Below are 17638 nucleotides of genomic sequence, written 5' to 3'. Positions count from 1 at the left end.
ACCTCCAATGATAGTTTTTCAGATTTTCTCAAATATTGGAGCAGTTGGTTCATAAGGACATGATAAATGCTATGTTACTTTTATTTGCTACAATCAGTCAGCATCTGAAACAAAAACGAACATACCTTGGATTGGTCTTCTTTTTTTTAAGGAATAACCAGTGCAATACTAAGCCACAATTAATATCAAGGTCAGGTACAACACTGGCATTAACAGAGCCTCCTTGAGCTGAGGAAGGCTAAGTAAAGGATGCACAAACACAGACAGGATTTCCTCAATGCACACATGCCACTAAAGAAAATAATCCCACTTCAGAGTGCAGGCAGGCAAAAGCCAGACTTTTTATTGAAGTTTAAAATAACAAATATTCACCTACAATCACAGTATACTGCTTAGTTTATCGCTTCTGCTTTGAATTCTGTGCTTTCATTTCACGTGTCTACATTTCGCATTTGTGTACACGCTGCAGAAGTAACTTTGTATATCATTTAACATCTGTGCATATCCTTTAGAGCTTAATGTTACACAGAAATTAAAAGAAAGTTTGAATTTTAAGGTACCAAAAAAAATCAATAAAGTTCCACTGAAAAAAACTGTATAAATGTTTCCTGTAGTACAGTACTCCTTATTTTATATCAGTGTCATTTTTATGCCATAGTTTTCAAATATTGACTGTATAAAGAGAAGACTAGGGGAAAAATTATCTAAAATGTCATTCCTACATCTGTTAAACTCTGGTGATTTATGATATATGTACAGTATATAAATATATTTATGTATATATGTACATATATATTGGTTAACATTCATTATAAATAGAACTGTGTTAACTTAAGCAGTATAAAAATAGCCACTTTCCTGGGAACATGCAAATGCAATATGCTCTCACCTAATCTATAAAATTCAAAACAACCAAAACCTTTAGCTCTGATTTTCTAGAAATATAAATTTCAGTTGAAGACTTTCAGCTGATTTAACCATAAAGTAAGTTTTTCCAGTAAAGATATAAAAATCTGTTTGATGCTAGCTATCATTAAGCTGAAACACAGTATATTTTGGGTTATTTACTTTCAAGTATTTTTCCCATGTGCGCTAAATCTAGACACACTGCATTTTTTTTCTTTTACAGTAAAATATTATTCAGCTCTAAACACTAAAAGCCAAATTACAGGCAATCTGGCATGCTTGCACTGCAGGTAAAAGGCTCTCCTCTACACTGTTCCTATGTGGGAGGCTGTCCTAATATGGCTATTTGTGCTCCAGATCTTCTGTTCATTGCAAAGCATTATCAAGATTCCCCTATCTTAAGATTCTTAAGGCCCGAAGAGAAGTACTACAACCACTTAAGTCTCATCTCATGCTCACCGAAATTCACTCTGAGGTCCCTGCATTCAGCACAGTGACTGGTAGCTGGACTAAAACACCTCTCCTATTACAGCCAAAGAGGTTCCAGCTTCAGAAGTTGAGCGAGATCTTGACTTTTTAGTGACTTTTCCCAAGGGGAAAAAAATTCGGTTCCATCCGAACCAAATGTGACATTTTTCCTTTTTTCTTGCCATATGAAAAACTGAAAAATTGTTTTGCCCTGAAACATTCCTTTCACCTCCAAAGTGCTCCGAGTACCAGCAAGAGAAGCAAAAGAAATAGGAGCTATGTTCAAAGGTGATGCTGTTTCTGTTCCTCCTTGTACCCACCAGCTCAGCAGCGCACACGCTGGGCTGGACGGTCAGAGGAACAGCACCGAGTCCCTCTGCTGAACAGATTTCAACCTTCTGTTAGGAGAAAGCCATAAGCACATGACTGTGCCAGTCATATGTGGCATGTGCTGATTCCATTCCATGCAGCTAAATACCCACTCCTGCTCATTTCAGAAGACTGAAATGCATCTGTATTCCTTCCCTACCATCTCATCTCATCCAGAGCTTTGAATTGTTTTCGCCATCTCTCAGAAAAGTATTTCATACAAAAAAACAAACAGCGTGGAAGACTCAAGGCACACTCTCTTCAGGACAACTTTTCTTGTGATCAGAGGACCTTTTAAGGAAGTAGGAAATTTAAAGGTAAATGGCATGGGCAAAGGAGGGACTGTCTTGTTTTTTCTTTCCTAGAATTATTGTTTGCACCTGCAAGTTACTGGGTAATAGAGGGATGACCTAGATATTCCCCTTCCACCAGATCTAGAGATACTGCTCTGAAAATGTTTTCCAGATTAAAATGCTACCTATTGGATTAAAACTACGACTGTCAAAGGTGCACATCCCAAAATCGGCTGTCAAGCAGTTACAAGATGGGGCGTGCAACTCAGTGAGCTGGATGTCAGTGAAGGCCTAGTCTCCTAAAGATGTTCAAGTTACTTGTGCAAGCCTTTCTCTCTGGAATCTCTGAAAGTGGTACACCTAAATCCTTATCCCTCAACCAAAATGGCCTTATGTTCCCAGCCACATCTTACATTTATTCCCTTTTCCCAGGGTGGCTCCCACATTGTTCCCAAAAGTCTTTTCTATGTCAGAAGTGATGAATCCTTGTTAAAGTAGCACAGTCTTTCAGCTTTTATATTTTGAGAAAAAAATTATGAGGCTTTCTATTTCTTATGGTAAGTAGCATAAATGCACCAAAACACAGGTATGGATACCCATGTATTAATTGTTTAGAGAGCTGTCATTGGAAGTTGGGGACTGGGAATTCACAAAAGGCTCGTTTGCCTTCTGATCGTCCTTCATGGACGCTGCTTGGTCTGAGATGGAAGAGAAGGAGAGCTGGTCGTGTTCCATTATATGCACCTGGTCCTCTTCCTTGTCCTTCTTCACATAAAACAACTTCCTAAACTTTTTGAGCTCATGAAGTTCACAGAAAGTCTCAAGAACCACCAACATTGCGATAAGGCCCATCAACAGATAACCTGAGTGAAAAAAAAAAAAAAAATTAATTATTAGCAAACCAAGTAGGGCTGGAACAGTTTTGAGCCTGTGACTTTTCTCACCCCTGTCATCTCTGACTAGTACGTTAATTTTCTTTATGGCATAATTTCAGAGCTTTGGACTGTGATATCCTTGTTTTTTCGTTTTTAATTCTACAACCAACAAGACCCCACATAAACAGAAAAAGTAATACTAGAGGCTTCAATTCTATTACAATTGTACGAGAAAAAAACGTGTAACGGTATTAAAGAAACAGAATACTAAGATTTACCACATGCACACTCCCCTACTTACTTATGACTTTCATTATTAAGTACCCTTCAAAAGATTTTGATCAAAAGATCAAAAACAGAATTTCAACAAAATTCCCACAATATTCCTACATATTACAAGTAAAAATATGGGAGCTAATTATGGTCATTGGTTATTTCTATCAGTTTAGCAGGACAAATCACTTACTACTTAATGAAAATTTTGGAATTATTTTCCTCTAAAATTATTAGACATACAACACCCTGAAATACCTGGAAAAACAAAGCAACTAGAAATGTGTACAAGCCCGATAAAACCAAAATGAAAAATTACTGTAAAATTACTCCTGAAATTTGAAAAACCTGACGCAGTTACTCCATCTTTTGGGGATGTTTGCAATGTTTTACTAAGGAATATAGATTACCCAAAACTTGGAAGTGATTTATTTAAAATATATTACCAATGACTTCAACCATGTACTGACTGACTTATTTTTAGAGGCAATAGCCAGCTCTGATAGACTGAGACGTTCAGAAATGAAGATCCCCATGACCAGCAGCACACCGTGCTCTTTTTTTTCCTCTCCGAACATACGCATGTATAGTTTAAAGGAAGGTGTTAAAATGAATATTGATTAATCTCAGTGTTTCATTAGATCCCTACTTCTGATCATTACAATTCAATGAGGAGCATGACTACTTAATTATTTTATCATTTCAATGAAGTAAATCGAGCAGAAGCTAAGCGTATAACTATTAGCAGAACGCACTCGTCCAAGGGCTGAACATAAAATGTGCTGAAAATCCAACACAGAGTAACGATTATAATTTCCATATGGTCACTGTTCCATTACCTAAAGGCATAAATATTTCACCTGTAGTTACAGATTATTCACTGGCAGTAATGCTCTCCTTTTCCTTCCAGGAGTACCATTAATCAACTTTTTAATACTGGATACTGATCTCAATCAGCACTACAGCTAAAATTTATGAATTGTTTTTAAGCTTTATATCATAACATCAAATGGGAGCTATGCATTAACACAAGGAAGAACTGACAACGCTATACCAAATGAAAAGCATCTATAAATCTGCACCGAGAATTTATAATTATCTCCGAAACTCAGTCCAGTTGATTGCCACTTGATTTAGAACGGGACTTGTGTTCTCCCAAAAATTCTTGAAAAGCCTGTAGTACTCATTAAGCATCTTCTGATGTAGAAGTCCAAAATGTCTTCTAGAAAATTTAGGTTCAGGAGAAAACATTTTATTTGGTTCCTTGAATTGTTCACGTGAAAAGAAAAGAATAATTTAAAAGTTATAACCTTAAAACCTATTGAAATTAGATATTCTAAGGTCATAACTTTGCCTAAAAGCTACTTTTTCCTTTTAGTATTTCCTACAATTTATTTCCTAATTGTTCTACAGCTTCAAAAAGCTTTAATCTGAGCCCTAATGTTTTCTTCAGATTTTGAGTTTTCAGAACAGCAAGCCTGTAACAAGACCTTTGCCATGTGTGAGTTTCCATTCACTTCATCATTTAGCATCCCCAAATCAACTCTGCAGAGCAGCAGGTTAATAATTAAAAGCTACCATTCATAAGATAAACATGACGGGGAGAAGAGGAAATCTGCAATGGCAAGAGGCCTAGCAGGATAATAAAACAAAATGTTCTGTTGGCTAGTTCAAGGCCCTGCTTCAAGGAATGAGAAAACCTCTCTTCTCAGGTAAAACACAAAACCAAGTTAACAGACTCTTTGCCTACATTACGATTGCTGGATCATGCACATAAGCAGAGTCAAATGCAGACCAGCCTAAGAAATGGACCTGACAGGAAAGGTTTGCTTTGGCTGTTCAGATCTTTTAACTGGTGCCTCTGATGACCCAAAGACTGCTCAGACTGAAGCTATACCAGAAACTGCAATGCTTCAAAACACTGTCACTGGAAAATATTGCCCTCAGCATACACTTACTCAGAATACCAACACAAAGGTAATTTTCTTAGCTTCACTTTCTTAGAATCACTGATCACCATGATTTCTTTTGTGTCACATATAATCAAACTATTTAAATTTAGCATTCATGGTCTTGCTTTGCTATCATCTCAGTCTACTTGTCTGTCTTTGACAGCTGGTATGTACCAGTGCAAGCTTCAGCTACCTTCTGTTACAACTGGAGTCAGAAACTTTGCTATTCTGCCCCATTTTCCACTGCTTCTTGATTCGTCTCTGTCCACCTGTCATCTCACCTTATGAGACGACCTTAGGTTACACGGATCACGTTCTTGGTTCTGTGATGCACTGAAATGGTAGCCCAAGATGCTCTTAACCATTTTCATAACAGCATTTTTTTCCTACTATTAATAAGAGAGGAAGTAGCTACGGCATATGAAGAATATGAAGAATAATGGCATTCTAGTTCTAGCTTTTTCATTCTTAACTAAGAAAACTGACCTTACTTAACAGTTTCCTCTTTACAGAGCTACCTAAATTAGTGCCCAGTTTGCTAGCTGACAGTTCACAAACGGTCATTATCCACAGAGTGGAGAAGAGAAGTCTGACTGCCAGTTTGATGTTCATTTTTTTTTTTTTAAATATAAAATGCCTTTTACTTAGCTGCTTAGTTTGACACTTACATGTAATTCCAATTTTATACAGCTCTCGGAATTTTTGATTGTAGCCTTCTCCTGGCACATAGTCTCCAAGGCCAATGGTGCTCAGGGAAATGAAACAAAAATAAAAAGACTCCAAAAAATTCCAGTCATCTTCCAGGACAGAAAATATTGCTGCTGGGATTAAGAAGAAGCAGGAGACAGTGATGAACCCAAGGATCATGGCATGGATGATTGCGACGACCTGCTTGGAGAAGCCCCAGCGAATGTGGAAGTACAGCACCGGCCGCCTGGTGACATACACAATGATGCGCTGCACCACCGCCGTCAGGAACAGCAGCGTGAACGGGATCCCGATGACTGAGTAGATGATGCAGAAGGCCTTTCCTCCATCAGATAAAGGCACTGTGTGTCCATAACCTGGAACAAAGCAGAGGAGGCACGGAGTTAAACGTAGGAGCTCAGGTACCAGTCTGATATCGGCTAAATTGAGAGAGAAGAACAAGCTGCACTATTGCCAATTCTGAATTCCACTATTCTTGACAAATGCTGTTCAAAGGTCTGTTTTAAGCAGGCAAACAAAACTCAGTACTAGCCATGAGCAAGCAAACCCAAATATTTTTATATTTCAAAATTGTGAACATCATTGTATAAATGCTTACTTCAGAGAAGGAAGAAAGGCCTAGTCAGGAGTGGAAGTTTATGCCAGGAGATTTGTATTTAATTCTGGGTTTTCCTGCTGAACTTTTTATTTAGTTTTACAAAGTGAAGTAACTTCTTCTCCCCATCCGGTAAACTGGGATAATACTTCACAAAAATATTCCTACATCTACTTTGTAGTAACACACTCTAACGCCTGTTGTAAAAATCAATTAAATTACGTAGAAGTACTATAGCCAGCATTCCAAACTATCTAATTCCATGCTTCCACAAATGATAATCCATCAAAGGCATCTAAAAGCAGAACAAACATTTTTCACATCAAAACTCCAAGGATCTAGCCACTGTGGCTAGATTTTTGCCTTGCCATTTACACACCAGGAGGATCAACAATGATGTGTTCAGAGTACAGGAATGGATCCCCTGGTGTACAAGAGGCTGATCACAGCCAGCAATCCCAATGTCACAAACCTGTGCAATTTACTTGTACCCAGTGCAGGTGGCTATGCTGCCAAAGCACACTCTGACAGAAAGCACTCGGTTCTAAATGTAAGTCAGCACAGAAAGGAACAGTAAATCCAGCATAAACCAGGAATGCTTTCTTCTGTTTGCCAACCAAAAAGAAAATAAAAGAGTATTTTCTTTTCATTCCAGCAAGGAAAAGGCAATCTCTTGAAACTTAGTCTGGGCAGCCTTTACACTGATATCAAACCAAGCAAGTGCAGACAGGCCCTGCCAATTCTGCAGCCCCAGATCAGCCACATCATTTGGGTTGCATTACTGCTGTACAGCAAGGCATTTTCCAGAGCTACTGCAATGAGCTATCTTGAGCAGTCCAGGCAGAACACACAGTGAATTCAGGGTTATGCTGCTTCTGATTTCTGAACTGGACTCACTCTGCACCTCCCCAGTCTGCCCAGTGCAGCACTAGACCAGGCAGACATTCCATGAGGCCTCCTGGGAACCCTCTGCCTGCTCTCCTGTGAAACTGGCTGTTCCGCAAGTCCCTTCAAGTTTTATATGAACACAAGAGACTTCTTCTCTATTTTGATGGATTTAATAATAGAGTCATTGCTTTTTAAGTTTTCCAGAGGAGTAAATAAAAAAATAACATTTCCTTTTCTTAATATGCACAGAGAGACTTCCGGACAATGAGAGGCAGGCAAAATGTCTTATCACTATAATGTACAATGTCTTGTAGAAGAAGCACATGAGGTGTAACTCCTCTGTGTGAGCTAACCCGACAGGAAATTTCAGTTGTACTTGAATTTTAATGATATTATGAATAATTTACCCAAGCTCAGTCTTTTGAGCCCTGGAAAATCGTATTAATTAATGGCTTTTTTTCCTACTCACCTTCTGCTTGCTTTATCCGCTTTGAGATAAGAGGATCAGAACTCCACCGAGCAGTTCAATCAGATTTATGAAGTTGCAGAGAAGTGTTCTACTCCGTGCCTAATAATGGTGCTGGAGATTTGACTGGCATTTCTGACTAACACCAAGCTGTCGCTTTCTTGGCCCTTGTCTATTAGATCCCTTGGATCTTGTATCCACCAGGGCCTATCCCATCACTTCCTACATGAAACTGAGCATGACTTAACGTTTTATCCACATTCATTTTCAAGTGACACTTTACTGCCCAGTTGCCCTGGGCCTCTTCCACCATCCTTACTCCCTTAATTAATGTTATATCTTTAGTAAACTTCCCTCTGCCAGGTCATTTAGGAATAAGCTGAACAGCACAAGCCCAACACAGATCTACAAGTAACACCATTTGTGACATTCCCTAGGGGAATGAACTAACCATTCCCTCAAGAACTAACCACTTCTCCTACTCTGTTTGCTATCTCTCCCTATCTCACATCCATCCAGACCAGTCCCAGTTACTTAGTTTCCCTGAAAATATTTTGTGAGAGAATCAACTGCAAGTTTGGCAGAGAAGAGTGTTGTGAGTATATCACAGGGTAATTAAAACTGATTCATGTGACACAAACACCAAAAAAAGCAGCTGCACTTCTCCATCTCTTCAGTAAAGCAGAACTATGGGTATGTTATTTGAGTAAGCTGCAGATCAGACCTCATTTGGAATAATCTACCTCGTTCTGTATATCCATGCTTAAAGAATGCAAGCACATTGGAAGAAGAGTAGAAAAGGGTTACTGAAACCAGCACAAGAATAGAGACTTTTTTATAAAAGGAAGATAAAATGGCTGACTTTCTTGGCACAACTGACTGGAGGTTGAAAAGTGATAGAGTATCTGCCTGTTAATGCATCAGCATACAAGCACCAGCAAAAAGAAATGCTTTAGATGCAGAATAACAGCGCCAGCAAAAAAAAAAAAAAAAAAAAAAAGCTTTGATATAACATAAACACATTTCTAGTTTAGAAATTAGAAGAAGGTTTATAAGCTTCAGAGAAGAGTTTTGGAACAGCCATCCATTTCCAGAACTGGGAAAAAAAAGCCCCAAATGCCTGTGTTAAAATGAACTGATGAAGCTTGGTAACTTTATAGATGGTGCAGGAACACGAAGCTACACATGACAAGCAGAAGTTGAGCTTGCAGACCTAGAAAGTCCCTTGCAAACTCCTGGCTCCTAAATTGAACATATGTTCACACTGTACAATGAATCCAAGCTTTCACTAATTTGAACACAAACATCTGTAGCATGCATACCAACAACAGTATCTGACACATTTGTTGGACCATTACGCACAAAGCAGCTTGATGGTGGTTTAATCCCAACCTCTGTGCTGACCCAGGCAGCAATAGGCTCATTTCTTGGATTGGATGAGGGATTCTGTTACTTCTCTGATACTTCTCTCATGATTCCTTCTGAAGGACAGAAATTACTGCTACACACTATGTACCTAAGCTCTGAGGAAGTGAGTCTGGAGGAACACTCTGCTCCCCAGCTCCTACCAATTACAGGAACTATCATACTAAAGAGCATTGACAGTTTCAGACTGAGGAGAGAATTTACTTTCAACCAGCAGCAGTAAGATGACATCTAAAAACAATGTATGAGTGATCAGTGTTTGGGAAAGAGAAGCACTGCTTGGGAATAATTATATGGAAAATCTTGAGCTGAAACAGTCACAATTTATGAGGCTATGGCAAGTGAGAAAGAAAAGGATTCCTATTTTTTCCCAGTATGCAAGAGCTTTTATGTAACTTTTCTTGACAATGCCTATAATCTTAGTTATCACTGTACAAAAGTCATTAAAACATCCCAAACCAACACAGCCATACTTTAAAAGAATTATGGTTCAAAGGCACAAGATACTTCATTGTCTCCTTTCAGACACTTGTGCTCTCTTGCCTCCCATCACTGCTCCTGCACCTGTTTGTACTTCTTTGTACTGTGTCCTCTTCAGGGAGGTGTGTGTGCCCATTTGCCTGTTTCAGTGGAAACCACCATGATCAGAAGCATTACAGTTGCAACCCTAAGGTGTTATTTTTGCTATGAAAAAATGATGCTCACCAAAAGGGGACTACTATTACTGTCTCAGTCTGGCTCTGTGGCTCACACGCATGCACGCACAAACGCATGGCTAGCTTCAGTACAAAGTCGCTGGCAAAAGAGGCAGGAAGGGTCTTTGTTTATGTTCCAACAGGAGCATTTCTTCCTTCTGCACTGTCGAAGGTCACCGAGACAAAGAGGAGAACAATGCTGAGCTCAGAGGTTTTATCCAGGGGCAGGGAAATGGTGGGACTAGGGAACGGGGACCGATGGGGAACCCCTGGGGGAGTGACAAGGGGGGGGTCAAGGCTGACAGCCAACCGGGGAAGCCAAACTGGGATAGATTAACTTAACAGAACAAGCATCCTGGGAGAAGCCTTTCTGGTCACCCAAACCTAAAGAGGTTCTTGTGGTACTAGGGACTTGTCTTACTGAAAACTCTCTGTCCTGTGTAACGTAAGTTCACCGGCCACCACAGACTACTTATGAAGACTTTTTTTTATTCTATCAAGAACATTTGCTATGGGTGACCAGAATTAAATCAGCAACGCAGCATGTCTGAGAACTATGTTACAAATTATGAAGAAAAACAAGATTTTTTGAACACTGTATTTTTATATTGTATAATGAAAACATCAGATAACAATCACCCATTTAAAAGCACTGACCTTCAAAAAATCAAACCCTCAGATAACCTGCCCAAGCACTGCTACTCACACTGACACTAGAGATAAAGGTTATTACAAATAATCCCTTCCATTGTCTATTCATAGTTTAGAGGTGTTTTTCCTTTAAAAAAAGAAATCATGAAAAAGAATACATCCAACACCAGCAGAATTTACCAAATGGAATAAGATCAATGATCCATCTAGCTCAATGTCTTGAGATAGACAATACTGGATTGATTACACAAAGAGTAAAACCCCATAAGATGTTGAGAGTTGTGTTTCAGTTCTGTTCACATGCAGGGATTTTTTCCTTAAAGGTCACTTACTCTCTTATGACTTGGAGGATTTCTACTATTACATGCTCATATAAATCTGTTCTGATGTAATTCTGATGTAAAAAATTCTGATGTCACTTTTGTGACAACATACAAAAGTGTTTCTTTTTAGAAATAATTTAAAATACTTCAACCTTTTTACATTTACTTTGGTGATGAGTTATACAGGTCAATGATGTGTTCAGTAAAAAAATTTCCACTTGCTGTACTTCAAGTTAGTCTTCTGTTCCTACATCTTTCTAAAAAGGCTTAGTCATGACTTTTCTACACTTCCCAGTGGGTTGTATCCCTCTTGTGCAAGTTCCTCTTTCAGTTATTTTCTCTTCTGTCTTACCTGTGACTAATTGCTCCTGTTAGATCACTTTGTAGATAAATACACAGATCTGGCCATTATATTCCAGTTAAGATATATTTTCTCTCTCCATTTTTATATACACCATCACACTTTGTTTTCCAGAATCTCCAGGTAGCTTCCAACAATGTCCAGTTCATAATAGCCTGCGTCAAACACAGCATTGCCTATGAACATTTCACGCTTTTCCATCCTCTGTTAGCTTGGCACTTGCTGGGACTGGGTGTTTACTCCTTTCATCCTTCTCAGACACCACTTTGACCAATCTAAGTGGTTGTGTATCATCACTGCTTTGCCTCTCCATAGTTCAGTCCCTCCTGTAGCTCATTACTGAGTTCTTCTCTGTGTTAAGAGGCAGTAGCTGCCTTATAGGTCTTTCAGAACCCTGAATTGAGTATTTAGTGCCAGAGTGCAGAGATGCCACAGTTGTGTCATAACAACCCAGCCTAGACTTCCACACAAGTCCCCAGATGGTGCCAAAAGAGGGGATGTTTGAATGGTGGAGAGGGATCTGTCATCAGGTGAGGCAAGTAACAGGCGAACAGCAGTGCTACAGCCCTCGGAAGCTTTCCCCAGCCAGCCTCTCCCAGGCTCTGGTGGTGAAGCCTGGCAGGTGTGTACCAGGCTGCAGCGCTGCCTCCCTCACCCCTCTGTTATGCTCCCAGGGCATCAGCCATCCACGCCTGCTCTCATAGGCTGCTCACATGAATGGGGGACACTGTCCACAGCATAAAAGCTCACTCCTCTCCCTTCATGAATTATACCATCAATGGTTTTGTGTTGTCTGTTTTCTTCTGCCAGGTGCTCTTCTCCTTTTCTTCTGCTACCGATTTTGTCAAGCCACAGCTCCCTCTGGCCCCAGGTGACCTGTTGCAACACCACCAGCCCTGGGTAGCACCACTGCGTTTCTCAGCGTGTGGAGAGGGTTATATTCAGCACATCCAGTGTCCTCCCCAACACACTCATTGAAATGGCAGAATCACACTGTGCAATGTGGCAGCATAACACAAGTGTGCTCATCCCTTTGCTGGTCTGAGTCAGCGTCCTTGAAGAGACATCAGACCTTTAAGTCAGCTCATAATCTCAAACTGCCCCAATAAATTAGGTACATCATGTACTATATATTTTTAAGTTATGCAAAAATCTTTAATTCATCCCAAGCATAACATGACTCACTGGAGTATGATGAAGATGGTCAATGATAATATTTACATAATTTCTAGACTTTTATTTTTATAAGCCTTTGACATTTTACACTATGTTTAACAGTGAAATACATCCTTCTTCATAACTGGTCTATTATCTTCCAAGGTGAAAAGGAAATGTCAGGTGATGGTAGATCTGCGCAGTAAGAGAGATCACTCTGGTTGCTGCTATGCTCTTCCTTGCAATAGAAAAAAATAGTTTGAGACCTAGTTTTACAAAAAAAGATGTATTTCACTGTTAAATACTTTGGAAAAGTTCCTCAACACAGTTTTGCTAAACAAATCAGAGAACTTTGATTTCCAGCCAGGCTGAGATACACTAACCTACATTGCAGAAAGGAAGAGGAAACATGTCACTATGACAGGCGTTTTTAAGCAGAGGAAATCCATTTGGAAATTACATTTTACTACCTCCTCAACTCCTGCAGTTGAGTTAATGGAACTGATTTTGTGTTCATTAGAAGAAGGAAGAGGAAGAGGTCCTGTAAACTAAATTGATGAAATAATCTGCTTAAAGAAAAAAAAAAAAAGAGGGAAAATGATGATGAGATTTGTTTGAAACCTAGTTCACTTCACTAATAAAAGCTTACTATGCAGTCCTCAAAGACTTGCACTGGCACAATTAGAGACGTGATGAAGGGAGTGGCAGAAACCTCTTAAACCAGTTTTGCCACTAAAGAAAATATTCATTAGGTTCATTCTCACACAGCACCAGTAAAAGGTGATTTAGAAGCGGTTTAGACTTCAAGATGACATGATTTAGTATGGTGCTGATCCAGCTCTCCTCAGTAATAATATACCCCTCAAACCTCACTGGAATAAAAGTAGTAAAACAATATTTAAATTAATTTAACCATGAATATTACATCTTCTTCATAGCAATATCTCACCTAATCACTTCTCAGAACAGAACTGTTTTGTTTTGCCAATTTCTAGAGTCAGGGGACTTCTTCCAAAAGTACCAACCAACCAACTAAAACTCCAAAGAGAGTCCAATGCACTGATTTACATGCATTTTCCTAATGGTATGCAGTTTTGATTCCTTCTGAGCCTGCTCTTTGCTGCCACTAGTTATCAAAGAGAAAGACTGCTAATTCCTCAGAATCAATGTCCTGCCAGCTAGGGCTGGACTTGCCCTGGAAAGGATCGTGTTCATATAATCAGCTCACAAATGTCATCTGCTGCACTAAGAAAAGATGAAATGGCTTTTAACACAGTCAGTTTAGTAATTAATACTAAATAATAAATAAATACTTGTATGAGTAATTTGGCTTACTGTCAGAAATACCTGAACCAAAGAAATGAGGCATGGATACATTCACTTCTGTGGTCAAAGCCAGTTTCAAAATCAGTTTCTACCAGAACAGCTGTATATCAGAACATTTATATCTTGCAAAGCATACAAAATCTGCCTTGTCTGTTCCTGCACAGGAAGCAATATTTCACCTGCCCAAAGAAACTGTATCCACAGCTGCTGGGAAAAGGGGATGCTAATGAATCAAATTGGGGAAAAGGCTCGTATGAGGACAAGGGATACTTTCACACTTTATTCATATTTATGTGAAGAAGAACAGCTTGCTCTACGCTCTTATATTTGGTATTGTTTAAACAGCTCATGGATTTGTACCAGTGCTAGCAAAACACTGATGTTCACTTCCTATTCTTATATATTCTGGGTCAGTTTAAATAACCTGTGTGAAAGTGGGTTTACTGTGTATGGACCTGCAACACATCCTCATTCAGAAATCGTGGTGGTCATTAATTTAGAAAAATAAAAAAATTTAAAAATCCAACATATCCTGGTAGCAGAAGCAGTAATGCTTCTAATTTCCTACTGGGTATGTTCTTAGTCCTCTAAAAAGCCTTCCTACAATAAGCCCATCCCAACTCTATGTCTTCTCTGGGAGTCCTCCACAAAGAGACAGCAAAGGCTCTTATTGACTGGGACATTTGAACAGAGTAGCACTTCTGGTGGAAAATAATTATCTATACAAAAATACATTAAAAATTTAGTATTTAACAAATAATTTGTGTACATATTATTTTTAACTAAATGTAATAAGCCCTTAGAACTTGAAATATAAATATTTAAAACTAAACTAAAACTAATGTGAAAGTGTTTTATGTATCCCATAATAATTATCATTACTGGTTATGTTCTTTTCGGTTATTTCACACTTACTGTGCTACCAAAGCAGAATAAAAATATTTCCTTGCCTTCAAAATGTCCAGCTTAAGTAAAAAATACAAGCCATTCAGTGAACATGAATGGAAAGGTGGAAAAGAACGATCTGACAGGGGCAGTATGCAACACAGCAGCATTCATATGCCACCTGCACCATCACTCCCTAACCCAGTCTCCCTTTCAGTATTCATATACACTGATGAGCTCCCCACAAAACCTCTCTTCTCCAGGCTCAACGGCTTCAGTCTCTCACAGGAGAGATGCTCCAGTCCCTCACAGGAGAGATGCTCCAGTCCCTTCACCACCTTGGTAGCTCTTGGATGGACTCTCTCCAATAGCTCCATGGTGGTTTTTTGCACTGGGGAGTGCAGAACTGGACCCAGCACTCCAGGTGTGGCCTCACCAGTGCTCAGTAGAGGGGAAGGATCATCTCCCCCAGCCTGCTGGCAGGACTCGCAGTGGAACCCAGCATACCATGAGCCCTCTCTACCACCTGGGCCTGCTGCTGCCTCTCGTTCAGCCCTTAATTGCGCAAGGAAAACTGAAAGTGCTTTAAGTCTTTTCAAATGAGTCAAACAAGCAGGATCAGAGTAAAGCCATTAGATAGATACGTTACGTATCTATTAATTTTCTTAATGAGAGAAAAATTACAGAACCACTTATTTACAACGAGAAGTTCTGTATCTTTTTTGCTATTGTTAAGACCATTTACATTTTTCTAGAGAGATATATGCCATCCCCTTCTGCAGCTTAGTGTTCCTGTGAACTCTCAAGTTCCAAAAAACATTTCATAATTCCAAAATTATGGCACAGAAATTCTTACATTATTTATGGTTACCATTAATCAGTTTCCATGATCTCCAGGGAATATTTTCTTCTCAGCTAGGAAATGCGTTAAGATGGTTATTGCCTTTGTTCCAACGCAGCTGCTGATGCTGGAGAATTAGCTGTTCAGGGAGAAATTTCTGTACCCTGTAATCTATATAAGGTTACTGTGCACCTTTGTATATAAACATATACAAGTATAGAAGGTGGGAATATTGATGTTGTGACCTGGGCACGCCTTTCCAATTCCACATTTTTTCTGTACTGATAATGCAGCAGAAGAAACTGTTGTCACCTTAAGTATTCAGGACAAGTAACAATAAAGCACAAATAACTTCTAATTTATTTCTTTCTTTAAATTCTGACATACTTTTGTATAAATGATTGTGACTTATTATTATTATACATTTCTGTCATGTAGAGATTAAAATATAAACATGACTTTTAAGCCAGAAAAAACTCCACGTTCTTGAAGACCGACAAAAAATAGCTTTGCTCTGCTTCACCTTTGAGTTAGCTGCTCTCATGATCCACAAATACTAATATAAAAATGCAAGCTAAAGACATTTTTTAATCAAATTCGAGTGGAAAAACATTAAGTAGTACAAATACCTTGTCATTTCAATCAGCAAGAAAAAACAAGAAAAAAGCTGCAGTCAGTGCAGGGGGATCCCTGGACACTACGTATTTATAGATGGTAATTTACTATTCAAAACATGATAATTTTTGACACTCTCCACATACCACCAATGCAGCAGGAGAAACTGCAAGATGCAGAAAATGTTTTTGTGTTGGGCTTGTGAGCAAAACTTTAAAACATTAAAATAGTTTGGTTGCAACAGGCGCTTAGATCTTGTATCTGAATGTCATGAAAAAAGCAGTATTTGATAATATTACTTAAGGGATCGGGTATCTGCCAATTCCTGGCCAAAATCAATTCTTTTGACCATTGGAACGCAAAGTATAGCTACAGGAAAAAACCAAACAGAATAAAAAGAATTGCATGGCCACCTTGTTTACATTAGAATTACAGCACAGTGAGTGTTGATCCATAGTGTGGAATACTTGGTAGCACGTACCTGAATTCAAGATTGCATTTAGGGAAGCCAGGGTTTGCTTCAGATTTGCTCTACTCTGTTCACAAAGGCTGGATGCCCAGTAACAGCTGAGGTACTCTCCACTGCTTCAGGCTGTTTAATTGGAAAGAAGTCCAGTCTACATGCTCCAAAACTGCTCCACAAGTGTGAACCAAAGCAGGAAGTCTGAATGAACTGTAGTGCACTCTTGATCTGAAACCAAACAGAACTACAGGGCCAAGAAATCTGGCAGACTTCAGCTGCCTTCAGATTTTGAAGTTGAATTCTTTGCTTCCCTAGCATCAGCTCCTCCACTGGTATTCCACAGCAGAGTTGTGCCAGACTGGCTTAATATCACAGCTCCCCATACTTCCCTGATTGGCTCCCGATTTTTGGAAAGAAAAACTTTCATTTATTGTTTCTGAATTGCCATCATAGTTCAATAAGATGAATGACAACAGTATTAAAAGTCTGTGAGCCTACCTGAACCTCAGGTCACTTGATAATATACAAGGATGCTCTATTAATTGAAGGGAAACTAAATATAACTCTGAGCCAAACCCAACAAATGCTAGTATCGCCTAATTCTGATGACAATATTCTACATTTCCTGTCATCACAAAGATCATCCACATCTCTCTCACATCACCATGCAAGGCAAGGCACACCTACAGTCTGATGGGAATTCCAAATGGCAGCAAGCAGTAACATTCTGTCCATTTAGTCACTGCTGTTTTAGACAGTATTTACCCAGAGCAAGTGAGTAAGTGAAAAACATTACAACCCCACAGCAGTGATGCTAACAATGAAGTCATTCCCATATCAGCAGTTAAGATGTTGGGGGTGTGTACAAGGAAGGAGTTGTTACTAGAGCAGCACAACAGCAGATGGAATCCACTGCACAGGAACCAAACACAGACATAAGATTAAGTACAGAAATCATTATCTCCCCCCAACACCTGACATGATTATTATGAGTGTTTGGTGCAATATTATCTCTTCTCAACAACAGTATCAGTGGGAAATACAGCTCAAAAAATAGTAACTTTAACTTGAAAATAACAGCACTCTTTCCTGCCACCACCCAACA

The 17638-nt window shown here is 39.1% G+C and overlaps 1 protein-coding gene across 1 annotated transcript in view; it reads right to left on the bottom strand.

Annotated features, from left to right (window-relative positions):
• Positions 1 to 317: 317 nt before the first annotated feature.
• KCNK1 (potassium two pore domain channel subfamily K member 1) overlaps positions 318 to 17638 on the bottom strand; it is a 34978-nt gene continuing 17657 nt past the window's right edge. The window contains exons 2-3 of the mRNA XM_042025261.1: positions 5805 to 6200; positions 318 to 2899 (exon numbers count right to left, since the gene is read on the bottom strand). Of these exons, the coding sequence (XP_041881195.1) occupies positions 2640 to 2899; positions 5805 to 6200 (656 nt within the window). The 3' untranslated portion in view covers positions 318 to 2639. The remainder of the gene's footprint in view (positions 2900 to 5804; positions 6201 to 17638) is intronic.

Source organism: Corvus kubaryi, unplaced genomic scaffold (genome assembly GCF_017639235.1).
Source record: "Corvus kubaryi isolate FWS band 111438036 unplaced genomic scaffold, C.kubaryi_AGA036_p1.0 37266, whole genome shotgun sequence".
Lineage (NCBI taxonomy): Eukaryota > Metazoa > Chordata > Aves > Passeriformes > Corvidae > Corvus > Corvus kubaryi.
This window is presented reverse-complemented; position numbering and strand designations above follow the sequence as displayed.